The sequence below is a fragment of the Saccostrea echinata genome, unplaced genomic scaffold, assembly GCF_033153115.1.
Source record: "Saccostrea echinata isolate AGI-Se365-2 ecotype Australia unplaced genomic scaffold, CSIRO_AGI_Sech_v1 ptg000046l, whole genome shotgun sequence".
NCBI lineage: Eukaryota > Metazoa > Mollusca > Bivalvia > Ostreida > Ostreidae > Saccostrea > Saccostrea echinata.
In genome coordinates this window covers 8,267,501-8,289,933 of record NW_026889795.1, presented here as the reverse complement: position 1 = coordinate 8,289,933, position 22,433 = coordinate 8,267,501, and the positions used below count along the sequence as shown (strand labels likewise).

At 32.2% G+C, this 22,433-nt stretch overlaps 1 protein-coding gene across 1 annotated transcript in view; it reads right to left on the bottom strand.

The window, feature by feature from the left end:
* Window positions 1-6,434: 6,434 nt before the first annotated feature.
* LOC133202270 (uncharacterized) overlaps window positions 6,435-22,433 on the bottom strand; it is a 42,138-nt gene continuing 26,139 nt past the window's right edge. The window contains exons 7-8 of the mRNA XM_061338064.1: window positions 11,266-12,438; window positions 6,435-7,402 (exon numbers count right to left, since the gene is read on the bottom strand). Of these exons, the coding sequence (XP_061194048.1) occupies window positions 6,752-7,402; window positions 11,266-12,438 (1,824 nt within the window). The 3' untranslated portion in view covers window positions 6,435-6,751. The remainder of the gene's footprint in view (window positions 7,403-11,265; window positions 12,439-22,433) is intronic.

Below are 22,433 nucleotides of genomic sequence, written 5' to 3'. Positions count from 1 at the left end.
TAATACATTCAAACGTTTCCCAATAAAAAAAAAATATTTGAGATTCATGAACACGTTCACAAATCTCTGTTCTTTAGGAATTCTTGGTACCCATCGCATACTCACTCTTTTCATAATTAAGTCCTCTGTCGAAATTCTTTGAACAGTACCATAGGACAAAGTGTTCATATCCCTTTACATAACAGATACACGCATGTCTTTTGACAACATCAGACACCAGTTACACGTTTCCGTCCGACCTCTCATCTTACGGTCTTCCTGTCCTCTGCTACATGTAATCATTCAATGACCCATCACTCTCCTCAAAAATCGCTGAAACCATCTATAAACATGCTAAGCCTTCTTATTTACATTCTTTTCACTGTGAGGCTAATTAATCAACGTAACTCTCTCTACTGACAATTTCCCTATTTGGAAGCAAAAAAACAAATACATTACAGCTCGTTGCGGCGTTCCCCCCCCCTCCCCCCATTTCGACACTTCCTTTGTTCAAAGCTTCAGAGTAAAACACATAGTTTATAATCAACAGTAGCAATGACGTCTTTTAATTTTTAACTGATGATTAGAAAATGACGAGAATTTTATCTTTTAAAATTCATTAAGCGATTAGGCGCGTTTTAGATGCTTTTTTAATGCGTTTCTCCTTTTCATCCTGAAATGTTTAGTTGTGACGCGGTGACACCCCCTATGCTTCATGTTTTAAACATCTATTAAATTAATTTAACATTAATAAACCAAAGTTTAAATGTTATAATTAATTAGATAAGCTCCACTGGTTCCTCAGGACCAGAAGCACTGAAAATGCACCACAATGGCTCGTCAGGTATTAACATGTAAGCACTAAAAATTACTATAGGGCTTGGGAAAGACAATTCTCCAATTTAAATGAATTTGCACCACATGTATGTCTAGGTAGGACACTTCGCAAATGTGGAAAGGTTTTCTGGCCCAGTGGTTCATTCATTAGAAGATTTTTCTTATATATTTCAATGAAAAATTTTGATTTCCTACCCCTTGGGGCTATGATTGGGACAATTTAGAATCTACATTACCTCGGGAAGTTTCATATTCGTTTGAGCTTTTCTGGCAACGTGATTCTTGATAAGACTATTTTTAAATATTTTCCATTATACTCAAGTGTAAAACTTTGTTTCCCTGTTTGTGGCCCCACCATACCCCCGGAGGTTCTTGAGATTTTACAATGACCCCACCTTTGTATACCCTTCACCCAAAAATATTTTATGGCAAGTTTGGTTGAAATTGGCCTTGTGGTTCTTGAGAAGAAATTGAAAATATGAAAACGTTAAAGTTTTTATAAGTCGGACAACGAGTTATCAGAAAAGCTCATTTGAGCTTTCAGCTAAGGTGAGCTAAAAAATTTTAAATCACTAGAACAGCTGTGCCTTATCAATGTGTAAGAGTATGAAAAGTTGATAAGGATTATAAAGTAAATGAATTTTATTTATGGCGATCCTTTAAAAACAAATGAACTAGGAATTTTACATCTCTTTTCTTACTTTACATCCATGCGGCTTTAAAAGTTCCTGAACGTCGGAAAGATAATACCATAGCCATCTTTTCTCCAGAAGAAGAATTATAAATTCTATATATCTCAGCGTTAAACTTTTATCTTTTTGTAGCCTTAACCCACCAACAAGGCCATGATTATAACAAACTTGAATCTACAGCAAGTCAGCCCAGTAGTTCTTTAAATGATGCCATCAAATATTAATTCTAAATGGTTACCCCTTTGAAAGAGGGCGTGGCTATTCATTTCAACAAACTTGAATCCGTTTAACTCAAGGATGCTCTGTGGTTCTTGGGAAGAAGTTGAAAATTTGAAGAAAAAGTTTAAGGACAACAGACAACACACTTCATACAGAAGCCAGACACCCATAAATCAGAAGAGATAACTTGATATTTTGTTTCAGGTTAGCTAATTATTATATACATTGTATATTTATTTTTCGCTAAAGGTTTTCTTATTACATGTATATAATAAGGACAAAACAAATACAAGTACATTGTATAAATTAAAATTCTAAAATAGAAAAGAAAATGAATTCCTTCTAACAAAATCGATGGATACACAATAACATTCAGTTCTATAGTAAATTGATTTCATTTGAACATATTTTGTTGTCTTTAAACTTTACAACTGGGATTGGGCAAAAGTTCCATTTCCCTACATATGAATTACTTCAAAGTTAACGTATTTACATATATGGGTTTCAGCTAAAAATGAATAAACACAAAAAAACATAATACTTAGGGGAACAAACAATCAATAGGATACATTCACTAAATATTACACAAGTTGTATAGAAATTGCTAGAAGTAATCATTGCATCAACAAAAACGAACTGACTTTTTAATTAATGTTTGTACAATATTAAAAGGTATTCTTTTACAACATCATTAAACGATTCATCTCCCCTATGCAAAGTACAAGTATTAACAGCATGTTATTTCTCAATTCGCAGAAATTTATCGAAAAATTCCTTTCTGGCTTCTGTATCTTTTTTGCATGAGAATATCCATCCCTCTTCAACACGAAGAAAGGGGACTCAAAATTACATTACATTGAAAAGATCACTAGCAAGCACATATTTGTGACGACGCCTTGTATGCAATATATTTTAAGCGTCGTATTCCAAAACTCAGGTAAGAGGGTGGCAATGGTTTATTGAAAAAATACATTTTCAAAAGTAGATAATGAGGAGTCATTTCTCAAAACAAGACGTATTGAGTTCCATTCGTCAATAACAACGGGAATGAAAGTTGACTAATAGGTTTGTAATCTGCATTTGGGTATGTTGTAGTTAAGTGAAGTTTTCGTACTGTAACTTGATGAATAACAACACAAATTTGGGATTATATCAATCAGATATTCAGGAACTTGGCTATTATAAATTTTGCACATTTTTGTTAATCTTGAAATTTTTCTTCTTTCATGAAACGTTATCTATCCAGTTTCAATTAAAGTGCATCTTCAGAAGCTAATAGAGTTAGGCCTGTGACAATTAAGCAGTACATAAATGTAATTGTATTTTTTTCTATTTTTCTTTCACTATCACCTACATTACATAAACCCCACAGCAAGGAAGCATATTCTAAGTGTGGACTAATAAAGGATTTGTGTACATGAGTGAAAGAGTTTTCCAGTTGACTACAAATTTATTTTTTTAAATTAACGCAATTTTTTTTTTACACGCATTAGCTAGAATAGTATCAATATGTATAGACCAACTAAGATCATGAGAGAAAACAAGAGACCCAAGGGTCTTGAATCGCTCTTCAGATAAATTGTACACTTACATTTGAAGTCTCTAAGAATCCTATAATTAGATAAAGCCCTGAAATTCCAAAAGTACGTCATCATGACCTACATTTTATTTAAAACACTTTGAGAACCCAAGATGAATCAACTGACAAAGTGTGATGATTCGAAGCCCCTTACTATCTTAAATATTCAGATATGGCCATGAGATTTTGAGATTCCAAAAATGGGTTACTGTAACTTATTTTTTGATACACATACTCCGAGACCTCAAAATGCCTCAACTTACAAAGATTGTTGATTTTAAGACTTTTATTATTTGATATATTTAGATGTTGCCATGAAATTTCAAAAGTAGGTCAGTGTGACCTACTATTTAGTTGACACATTCTGAGGACCCAAGGTGCATCAACTGACAAAGTATGATGCTTCTAAGCAAATAAGTAACTAAGATATTTGAATATAGCCATAAAATTTGAAAAGTAGGTCACAGTGACTTACTTTTTGGTTGATTTTCTCTGAAGGCTCAACATGCATCAACTGACAAAGATTGATGATTCTAAGTCAATAAATACCTGAGATTTTTAAACATAGCTATTTAATTTCAAAAGTACGTCATGTTGTCCTACTTTTTGGCTGACATTCTCTGAAGATCCAAGATGCATCAACTGACAAAGTTTGACGATTCGAAGCCAATAAGTTCCTGAGATATTTAAATAAAGCCATAAAATTTCAAAAGTAGGTCACGGTGATCTACTTTTTTGTTGACATTCTCCGAGGACCCAAGATACATCAAGTGACAAGGTTCGATAGTCATAAGTCTGAAAGTGTCTAAAATATGCCTCTAAAACAATTTGAAAACGAATGCCTGCAAAATTCAAAAAGTATGTCATTGTGACCTACTTTATTATAAATATGTTTTAAGGTCCTAACATGCTTCAATTTACAAGGTTTGATGATTCTTAACTTTTCAGTATTTAAAATAATGACCTTTAATGTTTTGAAAAAGATTAGCCAAAAAATTCAGAAGGTAGGTCACGTTGATGTACTTTGAGGACCCAAGATGCATCAAAGTTAAATGATCATAGACCTTAAAGTGTCGAAAATATTCCTCAAAATCAATTTTTAACAAATGCCCACAAAATTCTAAAAGTAAAAGTGGTCACCGTGACCAACCTTTGAGTAAACATGAAATGACGTCCTAAGATGCATCAACTGACAAGATTTGATGATCCTAGCCCTAATAATAAGCAAATCATCAACGTTTTAATAAAATGTAAGTTTTGGACATTGAACCGACCTCGATGCCACGCTTTTAGCCCTAGGGAGATGCCTTGTGCAATTTTTCATCTTCAACGTATCCTCATCCTTATGTAAGTCTGTTGATAATCTGCCCAGTGGTTCTTTTAGCAACCAGTACTTTTGGTTTTATTTACCTAATTATCTCCCCTTGTTTAAAGGTCACAACTCTAGTTTTAGTACAAATGGGAGCCCAGGGACAAGGATACCCTTTAACAAATTTGACAATAATTGGCCAAGGAGTCCCTGAGTTATGGCATTATTCTAAAAGTTAACATGTACGCACACCGCACCAATGGCCATAGTATTAGGTCTTTGAGCCTTTGGCTCAGCAGAGCTAAAATTTCCAAAATATTTATGCAAAGAAACAAATTCTAGCTGATTTTTTCTGGAAGAATAGTTCAGGATAATAAAGAGTTCCTCTAAAGTTAAAAAAAAATCTCTTAAGTTTTAGAAGGACTGAATTTGAGAAAAAAAAATTCGACCAAATTTCTAGCTAGCTTGGGAAAATCGGAATTAGTTTGTTGTTGTAGATAGTATTGACATTTTTAGATGATAGCTGTAGGGAGTTATCATCTGCAAATGATCTACAAAACTTTTCATTTCTTCCGCAACATCATTAACATTTATAAGAAATAAAAAAAAGGTTCTAACACTGAACCTTGAGGGACACCCACATACATGGGTTTTTCGTCAGATAACAGGTTTCTGGATAAAAGCGTTGTGATCCACCTTCTTATAACTCTAACCAATAAAACAGATTTCCATCTATACCATACGTTCCGAGTTAAAATAAGAGACCCTTATGCCACACACAATCAAATGCAATTTACAAAGGTCACAGAATATCATGTAACATTTTTCACCGTCGTTAATAGCTTGAACAATAGTGTCATATGTTTCTATTCACTGATATACAGTAGAATGACAAGGTAAAATCTAGCTTGGTATTAATAAAAAGATTGTTCCCTGACAAAAAATACTAAAAAAAACTATAGTCAACTACAGTTTACTATTGTTAACTCTAACGTACAATTTAACTTGGTTGGTTTTAAAAGTTTTTACTATAGTAAATCAAAGTCCCAAAGTTTTCACTGTAGTAAATCAAAGTTTTTCGTTTGATACTATTGTTAAGTATAGTATTAATCTATAGTTTACTGTAGTATTTTTGTTGGGGTTATCACGAAAGTGACTGTAAAGGTGTTGGAATATAGTTGGGTCCATTACTTTACCAAAACAACTTAACAATGACACAGGTCTATTATTACACATAATGGAAGGATCATCTTGCTTAAAAGGAAGAACATTGCATTGGCAATATACCATTTACAAGGAAAAATACGAACACCTTATGACCTGTTAAACAATAAACATAACGGTTTATCAGTACTTTATATTGTAGATTTCATCATCGATATATGATCGATATAATGAAACATTTGTGTACAAATGTAAATGTAAGAGTTTTAAAATTTGTACTCTATGCATCATAAAATGTTCTATTAATACTTCTACAGTTAATTGACATACCAAAATAATTGAGTACATAATTATGTAAATATAAGATTTTTTGGCATTTTGATATATCTTGAAATGTGATTTTCCTGTGCCCTTCTCTTCGAATTTTGACCAGCATTCATGGTATTGCAGTTTTTTGGGGTCCTTGCAGAAAAAGGTTGAATTCATTGTAATCAGTGGCTCCAGAATTGCGGTGACAATATTAAATTGTCTAAAATTTTGGAGCTTGGATCAACCTCTCGATAAATCTCATAAATCTCAGGTCCAAGTATCAAATCGTACAAACAAAATCATTGTTATTTGATAATGAGTTTAGAATAGTTTAATGATATAAACATTCATGTAGTCATACATTCTACGAGTAATACTCCTAATTTGGAGCATCCTTGCTTTCAAGCTTCAATACTGCTGTTTATTTTTTTGCACATCAGACAATATTGACTTCACCATTTCATGCTGACTTTCCATTTTTATCCTTTCTATTACAGCATCTTCAGTTTCCTTTCTTAAGGTCAGTTCCTGAATTTCATTAAGGTTAACCAAGTAAATCTTCCTAGTGAAAGTTTCCAATCTTTGACAGATATCTGAAATTGTCGACCAGGTTGTACAAGTAATTATTCAAACATTCCACTCAGCATTCTAAGAGTGGTAATCCTAATTTGTAGTTTCTTTGTAAGGTTGTAACATGGATTCAAATTCTTGCATATTTGATTTGATTTTCTCCCACATTTCTTGCATTTTTATAACAGCATCTTCATCTTCCTCCTTTATTTTTAGTTTTTGAATATTTTTAAGTTTATCCAAATACTTCTTTCCAGTGAAGGTTTCCAATCTCTTGCAGATGTCTGACATCGTTGACCAGGTGTCATCAAATTCTGTCTGAGGGGTGGAGGCTGAGCTCACATGTGCAGTCAAACTGTTTCGGATTGACCTAATTCTCTCGATATCATCTCCTACGGTCACCTCTCCTGCTGCTGGCTCTTCTCCCCATTTTCCTTTTGTTGGTTTGGGAATCTTTGAACAAATGTTTCTGATCAATGTGTATGTTAATGAAATATCTAAATTCTTATATCCTGATTGTTGAGGATTTTGTAAGAGATATTCTTGCTCGGGGCGTAATCTTTTATAAATTGATGATGCTTTCACCTTGTTGTAAATTAGGAAAGGGGGAACCTCCATCTCTAGTATATCTCTGTATGCCTGAGTTAACACATCGTTTGTTGCCATTCCAAGTTTGGCAAATCTAGATTGGCCCTCAAGGTCTTTTCCAGAAGGCATGGAAGTGCTGGGATTACTCGGTTTTGTCTGAAATAAAGTTCCACATATTTAGTTAAAATTGCTAAGTGATTTTAGAGGAATATCAGGCATTCTAAAAAAAATGTGCCCAATTAAAAAATTTTTTATGTCGCTTACAAATTTAGCGTCGTAATCTCTTAACTATAAAGAAGATGGGTGAACATGACGAGCGAAAAGCCTATAGTGTGACAAACATGAAGGTGAAAAATTAAATTTTAATTATATTGAAAATTTCCTTGATATTTCATCTAACATTAAAATATACTTTATGTAAAATCTCTACAATTTGCAAAAATTTCGAAAAGATTGAAATTATTTGCTTATGAAATATTATAAACACACTAAAGAGGGCAAAAAGAGTCATTTTCTCACACTTTAACACTATTTTTCGATATGAGTGGGTCTTCGCTCCATTTTTTTGCATAAAAAATATGCAGTTTTTGGTTTCCAAAAATATGGAGCAAAGACCCACTATACCTTAAAAATATACTTTTATAACATAAAGTTCACATTTCAAGAAATACTTGAAGTCCATTAAGTCAAGGGTCATATCACAAACACGATTTAAATGCCACTTTTCATCAGGACTTGTGTAGTCTAGTGGTTAGCGTGCTAGTCTCGAAAGAAAATGATACTCAGGATTTTTATTGCTAGGGTTCGAATCCCACGAATACTAATTATTTTTTAAATAAAAGAATAAATTTTGCCGAGAAAAAATTTCCTCAGAAAAGTGTTGTTTTTCATAATTTCACGAATTTCAATAATGAGAACTTTACTCTAAATACTAAATTCACAAATTGAAATGATTTTTCTATACCTGAAGCTATAGGCTTTCTGCACGCTATGTTCACCCATCTCCTTTAAAGACCGATTTCAATTCTAAGACTTAATATACACATATGGTTTTGTAAATATTTACCGATATATATGCAATCAAAGTTTTGATATGAATACAATACAATGTTGAAAAACGTATTCCACTGCAAATCTTCATGTTGCTTCATTCATATGCAAATTTCAAGATGAAATTTTCAGCCGTGAAAGAGTTCAGATAAATTGCAATTAAATGTTTAAAAAGTTTTTTTTTTCCTTTATAAAAAGAAATCAAAGCACTTCTCACAAAGAAATGCATGAATCTTCTTTCATACGAAATCATAACATGTCGCTAAAAATCAATTAACTTCCGTTATAAATTTGAATGCAGATTTCAAAAAGTAATGAAACTTTTCTGAAAGTGACCATGGAACCTTTTATCATCGATTCTAGTTGCGAGTCAGCTATTTTAGACCATTACATTTTCGACATAACAAAATGAATTAGACAAACGCAGTTGTCTCTCTTAAAAATATGACTTCCAAAACGGTAATTCAGGAAAGATTTTGCATAGGCATGAAAAAATTTATTGTTTTGGGAGCAAAATGCTTCATACTTTTGTTAAGCATGATAAAACAAACGTTAATTTTAACTATTTCTGAGTATTTTAACTTTTATTGTTGGAAATTAACTTCCGTAATAATAAACTTCCGCAAAAATATTTTTCCCAAAATTTTAACTTATTATCGGATTCATGCGAGACTTCATGAATCATCAGAAAACAAAAATTTGGTCAATTTTTGGTATTTTTAAAATAATTTGTTTAAGTTATTAAATGTCATTATTTTGGGTTATCTTTCCCTGATTATGCTTTTCTTCAGTAACTTATTCCAGTTATTGATACTTTACTATTCATTATTTTAAACCTACTGGTATCTGAAAAGCTCTATTCATGCTGTACTTGGGTTATTTAGTAGATGGAAAAGGATCATGACAGTAAAAGTAATCTATCTTTAAGATTTAACAAGCTGAAATTCAACAAATCATAACTTATTTCAGTTATTTCAACCTTAACCAACCTCACTTTAGAACTCTTGCACAAAAATCTACAGCTTTGCACAAAAAATGTAAGACATAGAGATTGTACAGTAATATCCAAGGATTTTAGGAAAATTAGTCTCACTGTTGGCAAAATTGGAGGAAGTTGTGTAATTGACCTCTGAAATGTTCATGAAATGCAATTATTTTCCCTGAAAAATATCATGATATTTTAATAAATATCATCATACCTGCTCAGGAGATATGAAGTCTATTGAGTCTATTAAAAGAAGTACATATATTTACAACTTTCTCAGCCTTACATCATCTTAAATCAGCAGCAAACTCAAAATATTGATGTTTTTTGGCGGCATTCTACATTTTAAGAATTGACTCAAATGAGTTATTTCTTTGTTTAGTAATAAATAAGTGAAGTAACCTAAAAAGTTATTTTAAAAAATAACTTGATTCCATCATGCCCCTGACTGTTTGTTGACATTTTTCTTTTCCAAGTTCACTTGTATGTCCTTTAGAGAATTATGATTAATTTCTATTGAACCAATTATTTTTTTCATGTTTTATACTCGCAGGTTTCGACATTCACGCTCGTCACCTCGTCATTTCCACCCCCGGATGATTTTTGACGACTTGATTTTCAGTCTGGCTCGCCCAAATGACGACCTGGGAAGAGTTGGGAATATTCAATAATGATGTTTAATATTTTAGAATAAACTTTATAAGGCCTTGAAAACATTGTTTCCTGTAACCCAACGACCCATTCAAATTGCAGCCGCGTTGATTTTTCTTTCTGCCAAATCAGTGTTCGATCAATCAGCTAATGCAATTTTTACCAAAAGTCTTAAATTAAGTTTTATTTGAGATATAAAATATGTCAACCTAGTCAACAATCACCTTAAATATAAAGAGTAATAGCGAGTGCAGCGAGCGAGGCAAAGCGCCGCTTGCAATGCTAGCTCTAACGACAACACCTGGGCGAAGAGAAAATTCGGACTTACACATTTTTTTCCACAGTAACATTTGGACCCACACTGCATTGCTTGTTTAAGCTATGTTCTCGCGAGAATAACAACAAAAGTTTAACAAAAAATAAACTCGCCTTGATTTTTAATGGATATATTGCAGGTAAATTGTAAATAAAAGGTTCTTCATTAAAGTCAACAATGTTCAGGCTTCGGTTTGTAATGCAACTTAAATACGACGTCATTGACGTCAGAGTCTAGACGCACTAAATGTCACATGCAGTTTGACGATCGAGCCCGATCTAAATTAAACCTGAATAAATTTCTGCGCTCGCCCTAACGGTCGCACTGTCAACATATTAATCATCATTGTAACATCTAGCATTTCCCCCCACAACTTTCTGATGTTCGTTTTCTGCTGCTAGACAGCCATGTTGGGTGTCCACTGTAACACACACCCGGTTAATTCAGTCCAGGGATATTTGACCCTATTATTTTGGCCTTTATAGTAAGTGAAAATGAATGTTTTAGCCTAGAAACTTTATTATGTATCAATATGCGAGATTGTACATCGATACATTAGCCAAAAGAAAAAAAAATCCCGACCTACCAACCCTCGATTTTTTTGGGAATATTGCAGGAATCAAACATTTGTTCGGGCAACCTGAAATACATTCGGGCAACCTGCGATCAGTACCAGGGTTGCCCAAATGGCGAGACTAAATTTTGACGAGTGTCGAACCCTGATACCCTGAATTGCACCATTTATCGTAGAATGACTCATAAATTAAAAAAAAAAAAATCATATTTTGAATTGAATATTACATATAATTTTTTTTCTTGGAAAATAAGATCCTAAAGTGGATATAAGTGGATGCAGCATTTAATGAATAAATTTAATTTAAATGTTGTTATGGTCTAAAAGGATATTGATTTCATATAATTATTCAATAAAAAACTTATCAGAATTGCTAAATTGGTTTGCAGTTGCCAAATATATATTTTATATTGATGTAGTATTTTACATTTTAGAAGAATTACCTGTTTCCAATATTTTGTTATATCTCCTGTGATGATACAATGCTTTTTGTTTGCCGGACAGGATGGACACAGAAAAGTTTCTCTGACAAATTTAGATTCACTTATAACAGCGCTTTCTTTGTTATTACAAAATCCAGTTGATTTGCATTTGAATGCAACCTGGAATTCTGAGTTTTTCTGGAATGTGTTGGAAAGGTTCAATAATATACGGTCAATGTTTTCTCTAATCTGGTGACATTTTGAAACATCAACGTCTCCCTCCACAACAAACACTTGCAGTTGAATTTCTGTTTGAGTCATTCCAAGCATGATGTTATGGTGCTGGTCATGAAACATGAAAATAGCTACAGTCTGGTAAATGCATCCTCTTTCTTCATCAGAGAAAATGTCCCAATTAGGAATCTGCATGCAGGTTGCTACAAGGCGATGGAAAATTTCCACAGGAAGAACATCAATCGTGTAGCAAAGGATGGAGGAGGCAGGGTATGATGAGAAGCAGTCTACTGGAAATTGCATCTTGTTCATACAAGGGACATACCACTTTTTGTCACTCGTTTTAGCTAAGAGTCCAAGCTTCTCCATGTACATCATGATGTCTTCTTTATGCTCAATGTAATCATTATTGTGTATTGTCCATATAGCATTAAGGAGTGTTTCATCTAACTCTCCAGTTTCATTGAATTTGTCCCATTCTGAGGCAAATTCGAATAAATCCTCTTTTGCATGGTTTTTATCTGTTATGACATTTTTAAATGCATCTGCAAACCACTGAACATCGAGAATAACAGTTTCATTTAGGAATTGTTGATTGAAGTGTATAATTTCTCTGATATCATGGAAGAACTGCAGCATGGCATTCATATCTTCAATAGTATGGAGCTTTATTCCCTCTGGTAATGTTTCATTGAAGGACTGAAGTTCATCCCTACTCAAAATCTTGTGGATTTTCTTTTTCCGAAAGAGTGTTTCAAACATAGCCCATGACTGTGGAAGCTCTTCACCCCAGTGATCAAGCCTGCACACCACATCAGCAATGGACAGCTTGAGTTTTTCAATGCTTTCATTGTCATGGAATCCAACTGCAAATCGCCGCTTCACATCAATATGTTTTTGTAAAGACTTCTTCTTCATGTCTAGAGTCTTCCATACTTCACGGAAAAACAATTCTTTTTCCTAATGAAGACAAATTCCTTATTTTATTTTATGCAAACAAAGAAGTCATGGTAAAATAATGTTCATACTGATACAAATGTTTTCTTATTTTTTGTTCACACAGACTTTATAAAACACAAGCTTAAGTATACATTAAATTAAAAATTTACAGATAAAAAAAAAAACCATGACAAAGTAAAATTTTTTTATGAACAATAGATATACAAAATTTACTTGTATTATTTACAAAGGAGAGAAAATCAAATGAGTGATTCTGTGCTTTATTTTATAATAAATCCATGAGACCAATAACCTACAACATTTACTCTTAGACACATTATTGACCTTTTTCTCTCTGAGAAAACAAGAGGCCCATGGGCCGCAACGCTCACCTGGTTAACTTTGGCCCTGCTGTTCTTCACCTGATTTCCTCCTTGTAATACCTACTGTGGCCCTGCACTACCCCTGGCATCATGATTTGAATAATTTAGAATCTACACTCCTCAGAATGCTTCCACTTAAAGGTCAAATATAATATTTTTTTGATAATACATAATTACTCATGATTATCAACCTTTGGAGAAATACAAATAATCGTTATTCTATGGTCTGTTTATTTTTTTATCACCAATGTCATCACTAATCGTCATTTAAATTTGACTGTGTGACAAGTGGAGCGATTATTGTAAATCGCTTCTCTCCCTTGTTGTTTGACATCATAAGAGACACCGAGAAATAAGAAAGTACAAACTATACTGCCGGTTATGGAACATTACATAAGCAATTTCGCCACATATGATCCACATATGCATTGCCTTTCATATGAGGAGCATATGAGAATCATATGTATATTCAATCATATGAGTATCATATGTGGTAAATCATATGTGGATCATATGAATACACATATGTAAATCATATGAAGCAATATACATATGATACACATATGAAAGTTCCTATATATGAGAATCATATGCATACTTTGAGGATGATCATATGAGAATCATATGAAACAGATCTGTGTGTGTTTATTTATTTGTCCTTGTTATAAACAGGTAAAATTCATTTTTATTTTAATTCAATGAGATAAAAAAATACATTTATTCAATGTTAACCAGTTAACACTTGAGTAATTTCATATTAAGCTTAATATGAATAAGTTGTTGTTATATTTTAACAAGTAGACTGCATGATTAAAAAATAATTTCAATAACATATATCAAGATGTGTAAATTTAAATGTATATTTATTCAAAAGAATCAAGATGTTCATTTCCTTGAGAAGCTTGGATAAAAAGGGAATAAGTACTCTGTTACCCCCCCCCCCCCCAAAAAAAATTCTTTTATAAAATTCAAAATTTGTTTTCTTGCAAAACAAAATTCATCAAGAATAAATCAATTTGTATTTTATCCAAAAACCGTTATGGTTGGGTTTATTTTACGAGTAAAATTAAAATCATTCCACATTTTATTTACGGACCGGTTTCGGTTTTTATCAGATGAAAGTGTACGTCATGTTTGACGTCACTACTGCAGCAGAAGAGTTGGGTGTTGGAAAAAGAAAGTGATGTCAGATACGTTTTAGAAGACTTTTTAAAGGCTAGTTCATTGTGTTTAGATCATTTCATTACGGTTACAAATCCCTATAAACTTTTTAGTACTCTCATCACTTGTATGTACGTAATTGTTATATAAATTAATGCAGTTCGTAAAAAGCCGATAAACCTAGCGATCAATAAGTAGCCTAATTTTGGATTTGTTAATGATGAATGTTAAGACAATTTAGCATCACTAATTCTTCAGATTTGTTTCCCTTTTGTTAATAGCTACGCTTGCATATTCGATATGAAAGTGAAAGTAGAAACCTTGTATAGCAGTTAACGTAAAATGTTTGTTGAGATCCTTATTCATTCGGTTCTTTCATCAAATTAAGAGAAATGTGTTTTAAACATTGTATTTATGAACTAGAGTTCAGTGTCACAGTGCTGTTTTTGTATTCTTCTTTTTTTTTTTTTTTTTTGGTTCAAAGAACCCCAAAGCTGATTAGACTGACGATTGAACACAAAGCTGATTTGACTCACGATTAAACACAAAGCTGGTTTGGCAGACGATGCATGATCACAATGCAGGTAAAAATAAATAAATAAATACAATAATCATCACAGTATATATAAGTAATGACTTAAACACATATCAAAAACTAAATTAACCCAACTCTTTTTTCCTACAGAACAAATCCAGCACACTTATAAAATATATATATAAGTAGGAAAACATATGAAAATATGTAAGGCATAGATTATAGAAATTGCTGGCTATAAAAACTATGAAAAACTACAAAACTGTACAATATCTTCTGGGGATAATGACTTTTAGCTTAATCAGACATTCAATGTACTATTACTTGTGTATTGTATTGAAAGTATACATTAGCTAATTTCATTTGATTTATATTTACATGCATGTATATAATTTGACATTTATAGATTTTTTTTCAACACTAGAGAATTTAACCTAAAGACTTGTACTCACTCTCTTTTGTAGTTTCTTTTAACTTTTAGTTTGATTAGATATATGTCTAGAAAATATTTACTGTGTGAATATTTGTTTTATAATTTATATAGATTCAATATACAGTCAGCCTCTCTCATTAATAAAATGGAAGAACAGACACCAATATGCTAGGCTTGCTTCAAAATAGGTATGTACACCCTGTATAATAAACTTTGTTATATTTTTCCCAACAAAGTTTTGGGATATTCTGGAATCACAATGTCTGTTTCGCTGCCTGTTTGTTCGTCTGTAGATTTTTTAGTCCAATAATTATACATTTGTATCCAAATCTATTTAATTTTTTGCAATCTGAATTATATAATTATACTATTTGAACATTCCAAATTCAACTGTGAAAATTTTTGAAAAAAAGTTGTTGCTTTTAAAATTTTATGATTTTATTATGAAGCATGTCTTCCAAAAGTGAAATAAATGTCTTGGAAATAATATAGGGTGTCAACAACTGTTTTAAAACATTACCAGTAGTTTTATTATATAAATGTATACATTATCATGTACTTTGGTTAATGATTTGGGGGTCTGCATCAAGCAGAAATGGAGTATATATATTATATCAATTTTTTTTTTATATAAATTAAAAATTTGCAGAGAGAATGTCAGATGGCTTAAAGAAAGATTTAGCATCAAACCCTGGATTTCTTTTAAGGATACAGAAGTACAGGTATGATGAATATAAATGCTAGCTAACTATTTTGCAAGAATTGAGCATTTAAGTAGATGCACTGCATGAGCATGTATGTCAAATTATATGAAACTAATAAAGTTTATAGTGAACCATTTTTTCTTGAAGAATCTTGATATGTGTTTGATGTATATAAAAATAAGTGAAAAATGCATTGCTTTTTTCATTCAGGAGATGCTCAGCAATCTGGCAAAGAAGGCTGGCTGGACATGAAATGTTATGGGGGTTATGTCTAGCTAATTGGATTCCACTAAATTCACATATTTACTGAAATCAGATCAGAGCAAAGGTGTGCACACATTTTATTTATATTTATACATATCATCCTAAGAAGTACCAAAGTCTATTGCTAAATTGAATTACCTCCTCAAAACAAAATTTTGCACTGCATTCCATTTAAGCTATACATTGTGAATTGAATTGTTTAGAAAAAAATGTTTTAGCTGATGGGTAACAAAGAAGTTAATGTAGAGGGTCCCTCCATTAAGTCTCTACATAATTATTGATGAAAATGTTTCCTTCCTCCTACAATTATGCTAACAAATCCACAGAGGGAATACTTCACGCTGATGCTAGTATGAAAACGGTAAGCAGTCAACATTTTCAAAATGTAAAAATATTGATGTTAAATATTAATGTTAAAATTTTGAAATATATATTTGTTTATTGGAAGGACATCTTTGCTGGTAAATATGATTAATGATAGAAAATTAGTTCATGTTAAATTGTTTGTTGGATGTCACAAACAATTTTTCCAATCATCTTTAAAATCACTTGAGCCTTTAGCTCAGATGAGCTAAAAACAAGTACTTGAATTTTTAAATGAAAGTACTTGTTTTTAGCTCATCTGATCCGAAGGCTCAAGTGAAGTTTTCTGATCAAAGTTGTCCATTGTCCATCATCATGGTTGTTGGCATAAACTTTTCACATTTATGTCTTCTCCAGAACCACTGGACTAATTTCAACTGAACTTGGCAAAGAGGACCAATAGTAAGGTACCAGTAGGGGTTTAAAGTTCAACCTATAGATTATATAGGGTAAAGTCTTTAAAATCTTCTTTTCAAAAACTACCACACTACAATTTATGATATTATTTTGCAAACATCCCTATGCAGTGTTGTTTCAAGTTTGTTAAAACAATGACCTGACTAAACCACCAGTGGGGCCCCTGAAGGGTTGCAAAATTTTACATAGTAATTTATACTTGTGTATAGGAGAAAAAATAAGTCTTTTTAACAAATTCTACATGGCTACAATGGGGCCTAAGGAGGGAATCATGAGTAAAGAGCTAGGTTCACTTTATGCATAAAATGGCCCTGTAGATATACCAATTTATTGACTAATACCCCGTGTACCATTTTCAACATTATTATAAAGTAGAGACTTAGTGCTTTCAGTTTATACAACAGAATTTCCTTTGAAGACTTCAGGCATTGAAAAACAGGTTCTGTGAAATTGCAATTTTATTGAATTTCGCAGAAAACAAATGTTTTTGAGAACCTTCAGCAAAGAATTAAAATATGAGCACACGCCTCGATCCAAAAATTAAAATATGTTTTATAATCTACATTAACAGTTCTTTTACAATATATTTACACATTTTGGATCGGAGGTTGTGCTGTATATGAAATATTGAAAAATGGCATTATAATTTGGCTATTTTTGAAGAAATATTCAGGATATGTGAATAATGACGCAATTCATGACGTCATAATGCATTGACTAGACCGAAAATTATGTCATTTTCAGTAGATATTCATTCACCAAGTGCTCAAGTATTATTTATTGCCTTGTTGACTAAAACTATACAGTTTTGAATTTTCTGAAATTCACAGGGCCAAAAAAGGCCCTATGTGGCTCTTGCTCTTTGATCAGTATGGAACAAATATAAAAAAAATACTTTTGCAATTTATTCCAGCACTTTTTTGTATTGTATTTCACAAAAGCCACATGTGTCAGAGTGAAGTGAGTTTGCCATTGTTGCTCAGGTGAACAATGTGGTCCCTGGACCTCTTGTTGTTATTATTAATGCTAATTATTTTAAAAATAATTTTTAGAGATTATTCTGTGCCACAAACAAATTGTTCAGAAAGGGGACATTGGTGGATTTGCATTTCAGGTCCAGTTCAAAGAATTTTCAATATGGTGATGGAAGATCAGAGGGAGCACAAATGGGAAAAGTTGACAGAGAAAGAAGAGAAAATAATTAGGAAATATCTGGAATAATTATGAATGGGGAGGATGTACTTAATCTTGTCAGACTTTGACTTGCAAGGCTTTCCATATTTATATGTATACTGGATTATCAATTTGATTGTAAAACCTCATTGTAATGTATTTTCATTTTATATTTCATGCTTTATGCATAAATACCTAAACATTTTTATGAAAAACTATATATATGTATATATGTATCTTTGTTTGTTAGATCGAGACACCATCCTTTGTTATTTCATACTCACTTATGTGTTAAATATGGTGTTGGTACATGTAATATGAATTACTTATGATTTGTCATAAATTTACAATAGAGATTACATATATTGACAAATGTTATTGCAGATATTTCAATTTTGCTAAGGACCCTTCCATGTCATATGGTATTTTTATACAAGTACATGATCTAATTATGTTATTCATTGGTACATGTATACATGTTCATCTCCTTAATCATTTTGCTGAAATCCTTTCAAATAATTTGTACTCATTTTAAAATATGTAAAATACATGTATCGACAAATGCTACTGACTTGTTTGTATACTTTCTTGTTTAAAGTGTGCACTGTGTTAAATTAGTTATTTCTGTTGATGAAAATACTTTGGAAAATTGTGCAGGCATTATCAAATATTTACAGATATTTAACAGATCATTGGAATGTACTGAAATTCATCTAAAGCAGAAATACCTGATTTTCAATGTGTACAAGTGTGTATTTCCTTTTGATAAATATGAGGGGAAAAAACCACATAAATGTTTCATATGATATATATATGATGCCCATTTCATATGATTCTCATATGTAAATGACTTGAAACACACTTAAACTTTTCATGTGCAAATCATATGAAGTTCTTTTCATATGATTCACATATGTGAATCATATGTGACTCATATGATTTACTTCATATGATTCACATATGATGCCCCTTTTTTATGATTCTCATATGAAACCAATCATATGACACATATGTGGATCATATGTGGCAAAGTTGCCTGTGTATCATTGGTAAGATGGTGCTATGTGCATTTTTGACTGTACCAATAAATCGGGACAGGGCCTGAGTATGTATTTATTTCCTAAGGACCCGAAATTGAGGAAAATATGGACATAAAAATTGAAAAGAGATAGTTCTGAACCCAATCAACATGCGAAGCTTTCTGGGTGACATTTTTAAATGATCTAGTTTATGTTTTAATTAAATATAAAATGACTGAATATGGGGGAGGGTGGAGGTAATTGACAAGCCAAAAAGATGCTTGATAAAATTTTGACAAGCCAAAAAAAAAAATCCAAACTCTAAAGACCTAAAAGGGGAGGGTGGAAGTAGTCTTTTTGACTAAAAAATGGATATATTGAGGTGTGGGAGATTAAATGCACTGTAACAAAATGTGGAGGGGGTTTGTTACCAGCCTTTCATGAAAATTTCCATTTTTAATTAAAAAGTAAGAAATTACTTCTAAAACAAAAAAGCAAGCGTTAAAAGCAACACCCCCCCCTCCCCGGATACTTCGTGCCTAAAAGGCATTTTCCTTGGATATTATACAGACTTGGTAATTCCATTTCTTGTTAGAATATATAGTAAAATATCCATCTCAGGAATGACTTACTCATGAATGAGTTCATTTTCCTCCAATTATCTTTCTTCTAGAATATATTCATAGTAAATTGTTTCCGGAATACATTTATTCAAACATGCTCTATTATGCACGCAAGTGATTGTTCCTGTCCACAGCATATCTGCAGCATTTTTTTTTTCTTGGTGTCGACATCGTAACACAATTACCACAAGAGCACCAGAAAACAGAATATAGTAACGTTTAAACATTTTTCTTTATTTTAAAAACTAAATAGGGGTGATGTAATTGATTCTAAAATATTTTTGTATGAAAGTGCCTTATAACAATGATTTTATTCAATTTAGGCCTGTAGGAAGCAATTTCAGTTTAGAGGCACAAAAAGAAATGTTATTTCGAGGGGGGGGGGGGGGGTAACAAGCAAAAACCCCTTGTCACACATAAAAAAAATAGTTAGGCCAACAATAAAAAAAAATGTTTGGTGTACTCCAACCGACCCATCAAAATTCCCCCACCCAATCCTTTTTTTTTTTTTTCAGTACTTTAATTTTTATTTTTTTGTTTTGTTTTTTTTTTTTTTTTGGTTTATGGAAAAGTTCAGATTGTCTGCCGTGCTTTAAAATGTCAGGATCCATATGTCTTTTTTTTTTGGTTTTTGCTGCATTTTCAAAAATAAACTATGACGATGAAGTTTAGGTAAGAGTCATGGAGGAATAAATGTGTAAATTTGTGATTTTTGTAACATTTATTATTGTGTTTGATAATTCCTAAAATAAAAAAAAAAAAATATAAACCCACCTAAACACCCTTTTAATGATGGCCTTATCAGACATACGTAATTATTGAGGGGACAAGCTTTGTTTTCTATGGCATATTACTTTATATAGGAAAAAATCGCAGTGCCCCTGGTTCCTATAATAATATATTGTATAAATAAGAATTATATACGTTTTCACCTGTGATTCTGAACCTATGTAGAACTTATTAAAAAAAAATTAAAATAAATTTTCCTAAAATATTTTTCCAGCTGTATTATTTTCATTTTTACTTTCACCTTCGCCGGTTTCGGACGAAACAGAATTGGTCGAAGAAGAATAATCATTTTCATTTTGCATACTTTCCTTGCTGTAACATTTCGGGCCTTTCCTTAAACGAAAGATCTACCTCTGGTTTTTCACCATTACTGTCGCTAAAATTTAACATTTTTTTTTCATGATATACCAGAGCACTATACTATACTTATATTATTAGATATAATCGGTTTCTGATAATGATTGTCTCTTATGACGTTACAAAAAGGGGAAGTAACTCTAGTGATAAAGGTTATTTTTAGCGAATTTTAAACACTCAGGTAAACGAAGAAAACAACGAGATTTAAAACTTTATGAATATTGTGATTCCCTCTTTTTAACTATTATTTACAACATAAATCATTTACAAGTGTATCTATTTCCTTTGAATTTGACCTTTAAGTTTCAGCTTTTCAGGTCCAGTGGATCTTGAGAAGAAGATTTTTAAAGATTTTTTCTACATATTTCAATGTAAAAATTAGATTCCATATTGTGGCCCACCCTACCCCTGGGGGGGGGGGGGGGGGGGGGGTCATGATTTGAATAATTTAGAATCTACCAGGATGCTTCCACATAGTTACGTTTCAGCTTTTCTGGACTAGTGGTTCTTGAGAATAAGATTTTTATAGATTTTTACTATATATTTTGATATATAAATTTGGATTCCCTAGGCTATGGTGGCCCCACCCTACCCTCGGGTCATGATTTGAACAATTTTGAATCTACACTACCCCAGGATGCTTCCGAGTAAGTTTAAGCTTCTCTGGCCCAGTGGTTCTTGGTGAGAAAAAAATTTGCTATATATTTCAATGTAAAATTTAGATTCCCTATTGTGGCCCCGCCCTACCCTCTGAAGTCATGATTTGTACAATTTAGAATCTACACTGCCCCAGGATGCTTCCACATAAGTTTAAGCTTTTTTGGCCTAGTAGTACTTGAGAAGAAGATTTTTCCTTTATATTTCAATGTAAAACTTAGATTCCCTATTGTGGCCCCACCCTACCCCCAGAAGTCATGATTTGAACAAGAACTACGCACGGTAACTCCCGATTCCCGCCAACATTTTACAACCATTTAATTCAATATTGATGACAATTTGGCCATAAAATCTTTGTTTAATACAAAGAACAGTTCAACGGTAATTGATTAGTTATTTTAATTCCAGTGCTAAATAGTAAAATATCCCTAATTCCAGCTCTTGAAATAAGGGGGGTAGACGATATTTTCCACTGAAATCAGGCTATAAAGCATCATCACATTCTGAAATAGTCTTGGATATGAATAAATGTTTCTTAAATCTTTTCTTATGTTTTATGCATATAAAATTAAGCATATATATTAGTAAAATATAATGTTTCAGTTGTAAAGCACTTGGAAATTGCTGAAAAAATAAGCATTTTTGTCGTTTTTTGTATATAAACATATGTTCCCCCCCGTGAAACACAAAAAGCTTTGGTATGAATTTGTGAAATGACAGTCCATATTACCCGTAAAAAGGAATTTTTGTTTCACGGGGGGGGGGGGGGGGGGGGGAAGATGTTTTAGGAATATTTTCCGTTTTCCGTTGATTTCTATAGTGAAAAACACGAGTTTTACCAAAATTTTAGAGTTATCTCTTGTTGTTTTCCCAAAGAAGTAATGTTTTATGAAAATCCATATAAATATCAATATAAATCTTAAAAATCATTCGAATATCTTAACTTTTGAAAATTGACTTGGAGGTAGGCGGGAGAACAATACTATCGTTCGCAGTTCTTTAGAATCTACACTGCCCCAGGATGCTTCCACATAAGTTTAAGCCTTTTTTGCCCAATGGTTCTTGAGAAGAAGATTTTTCCTTTATATTTCAATGTAAAACTTAGATTCCCTTTTGTGGCCCAGCCCTACCCCCGTGG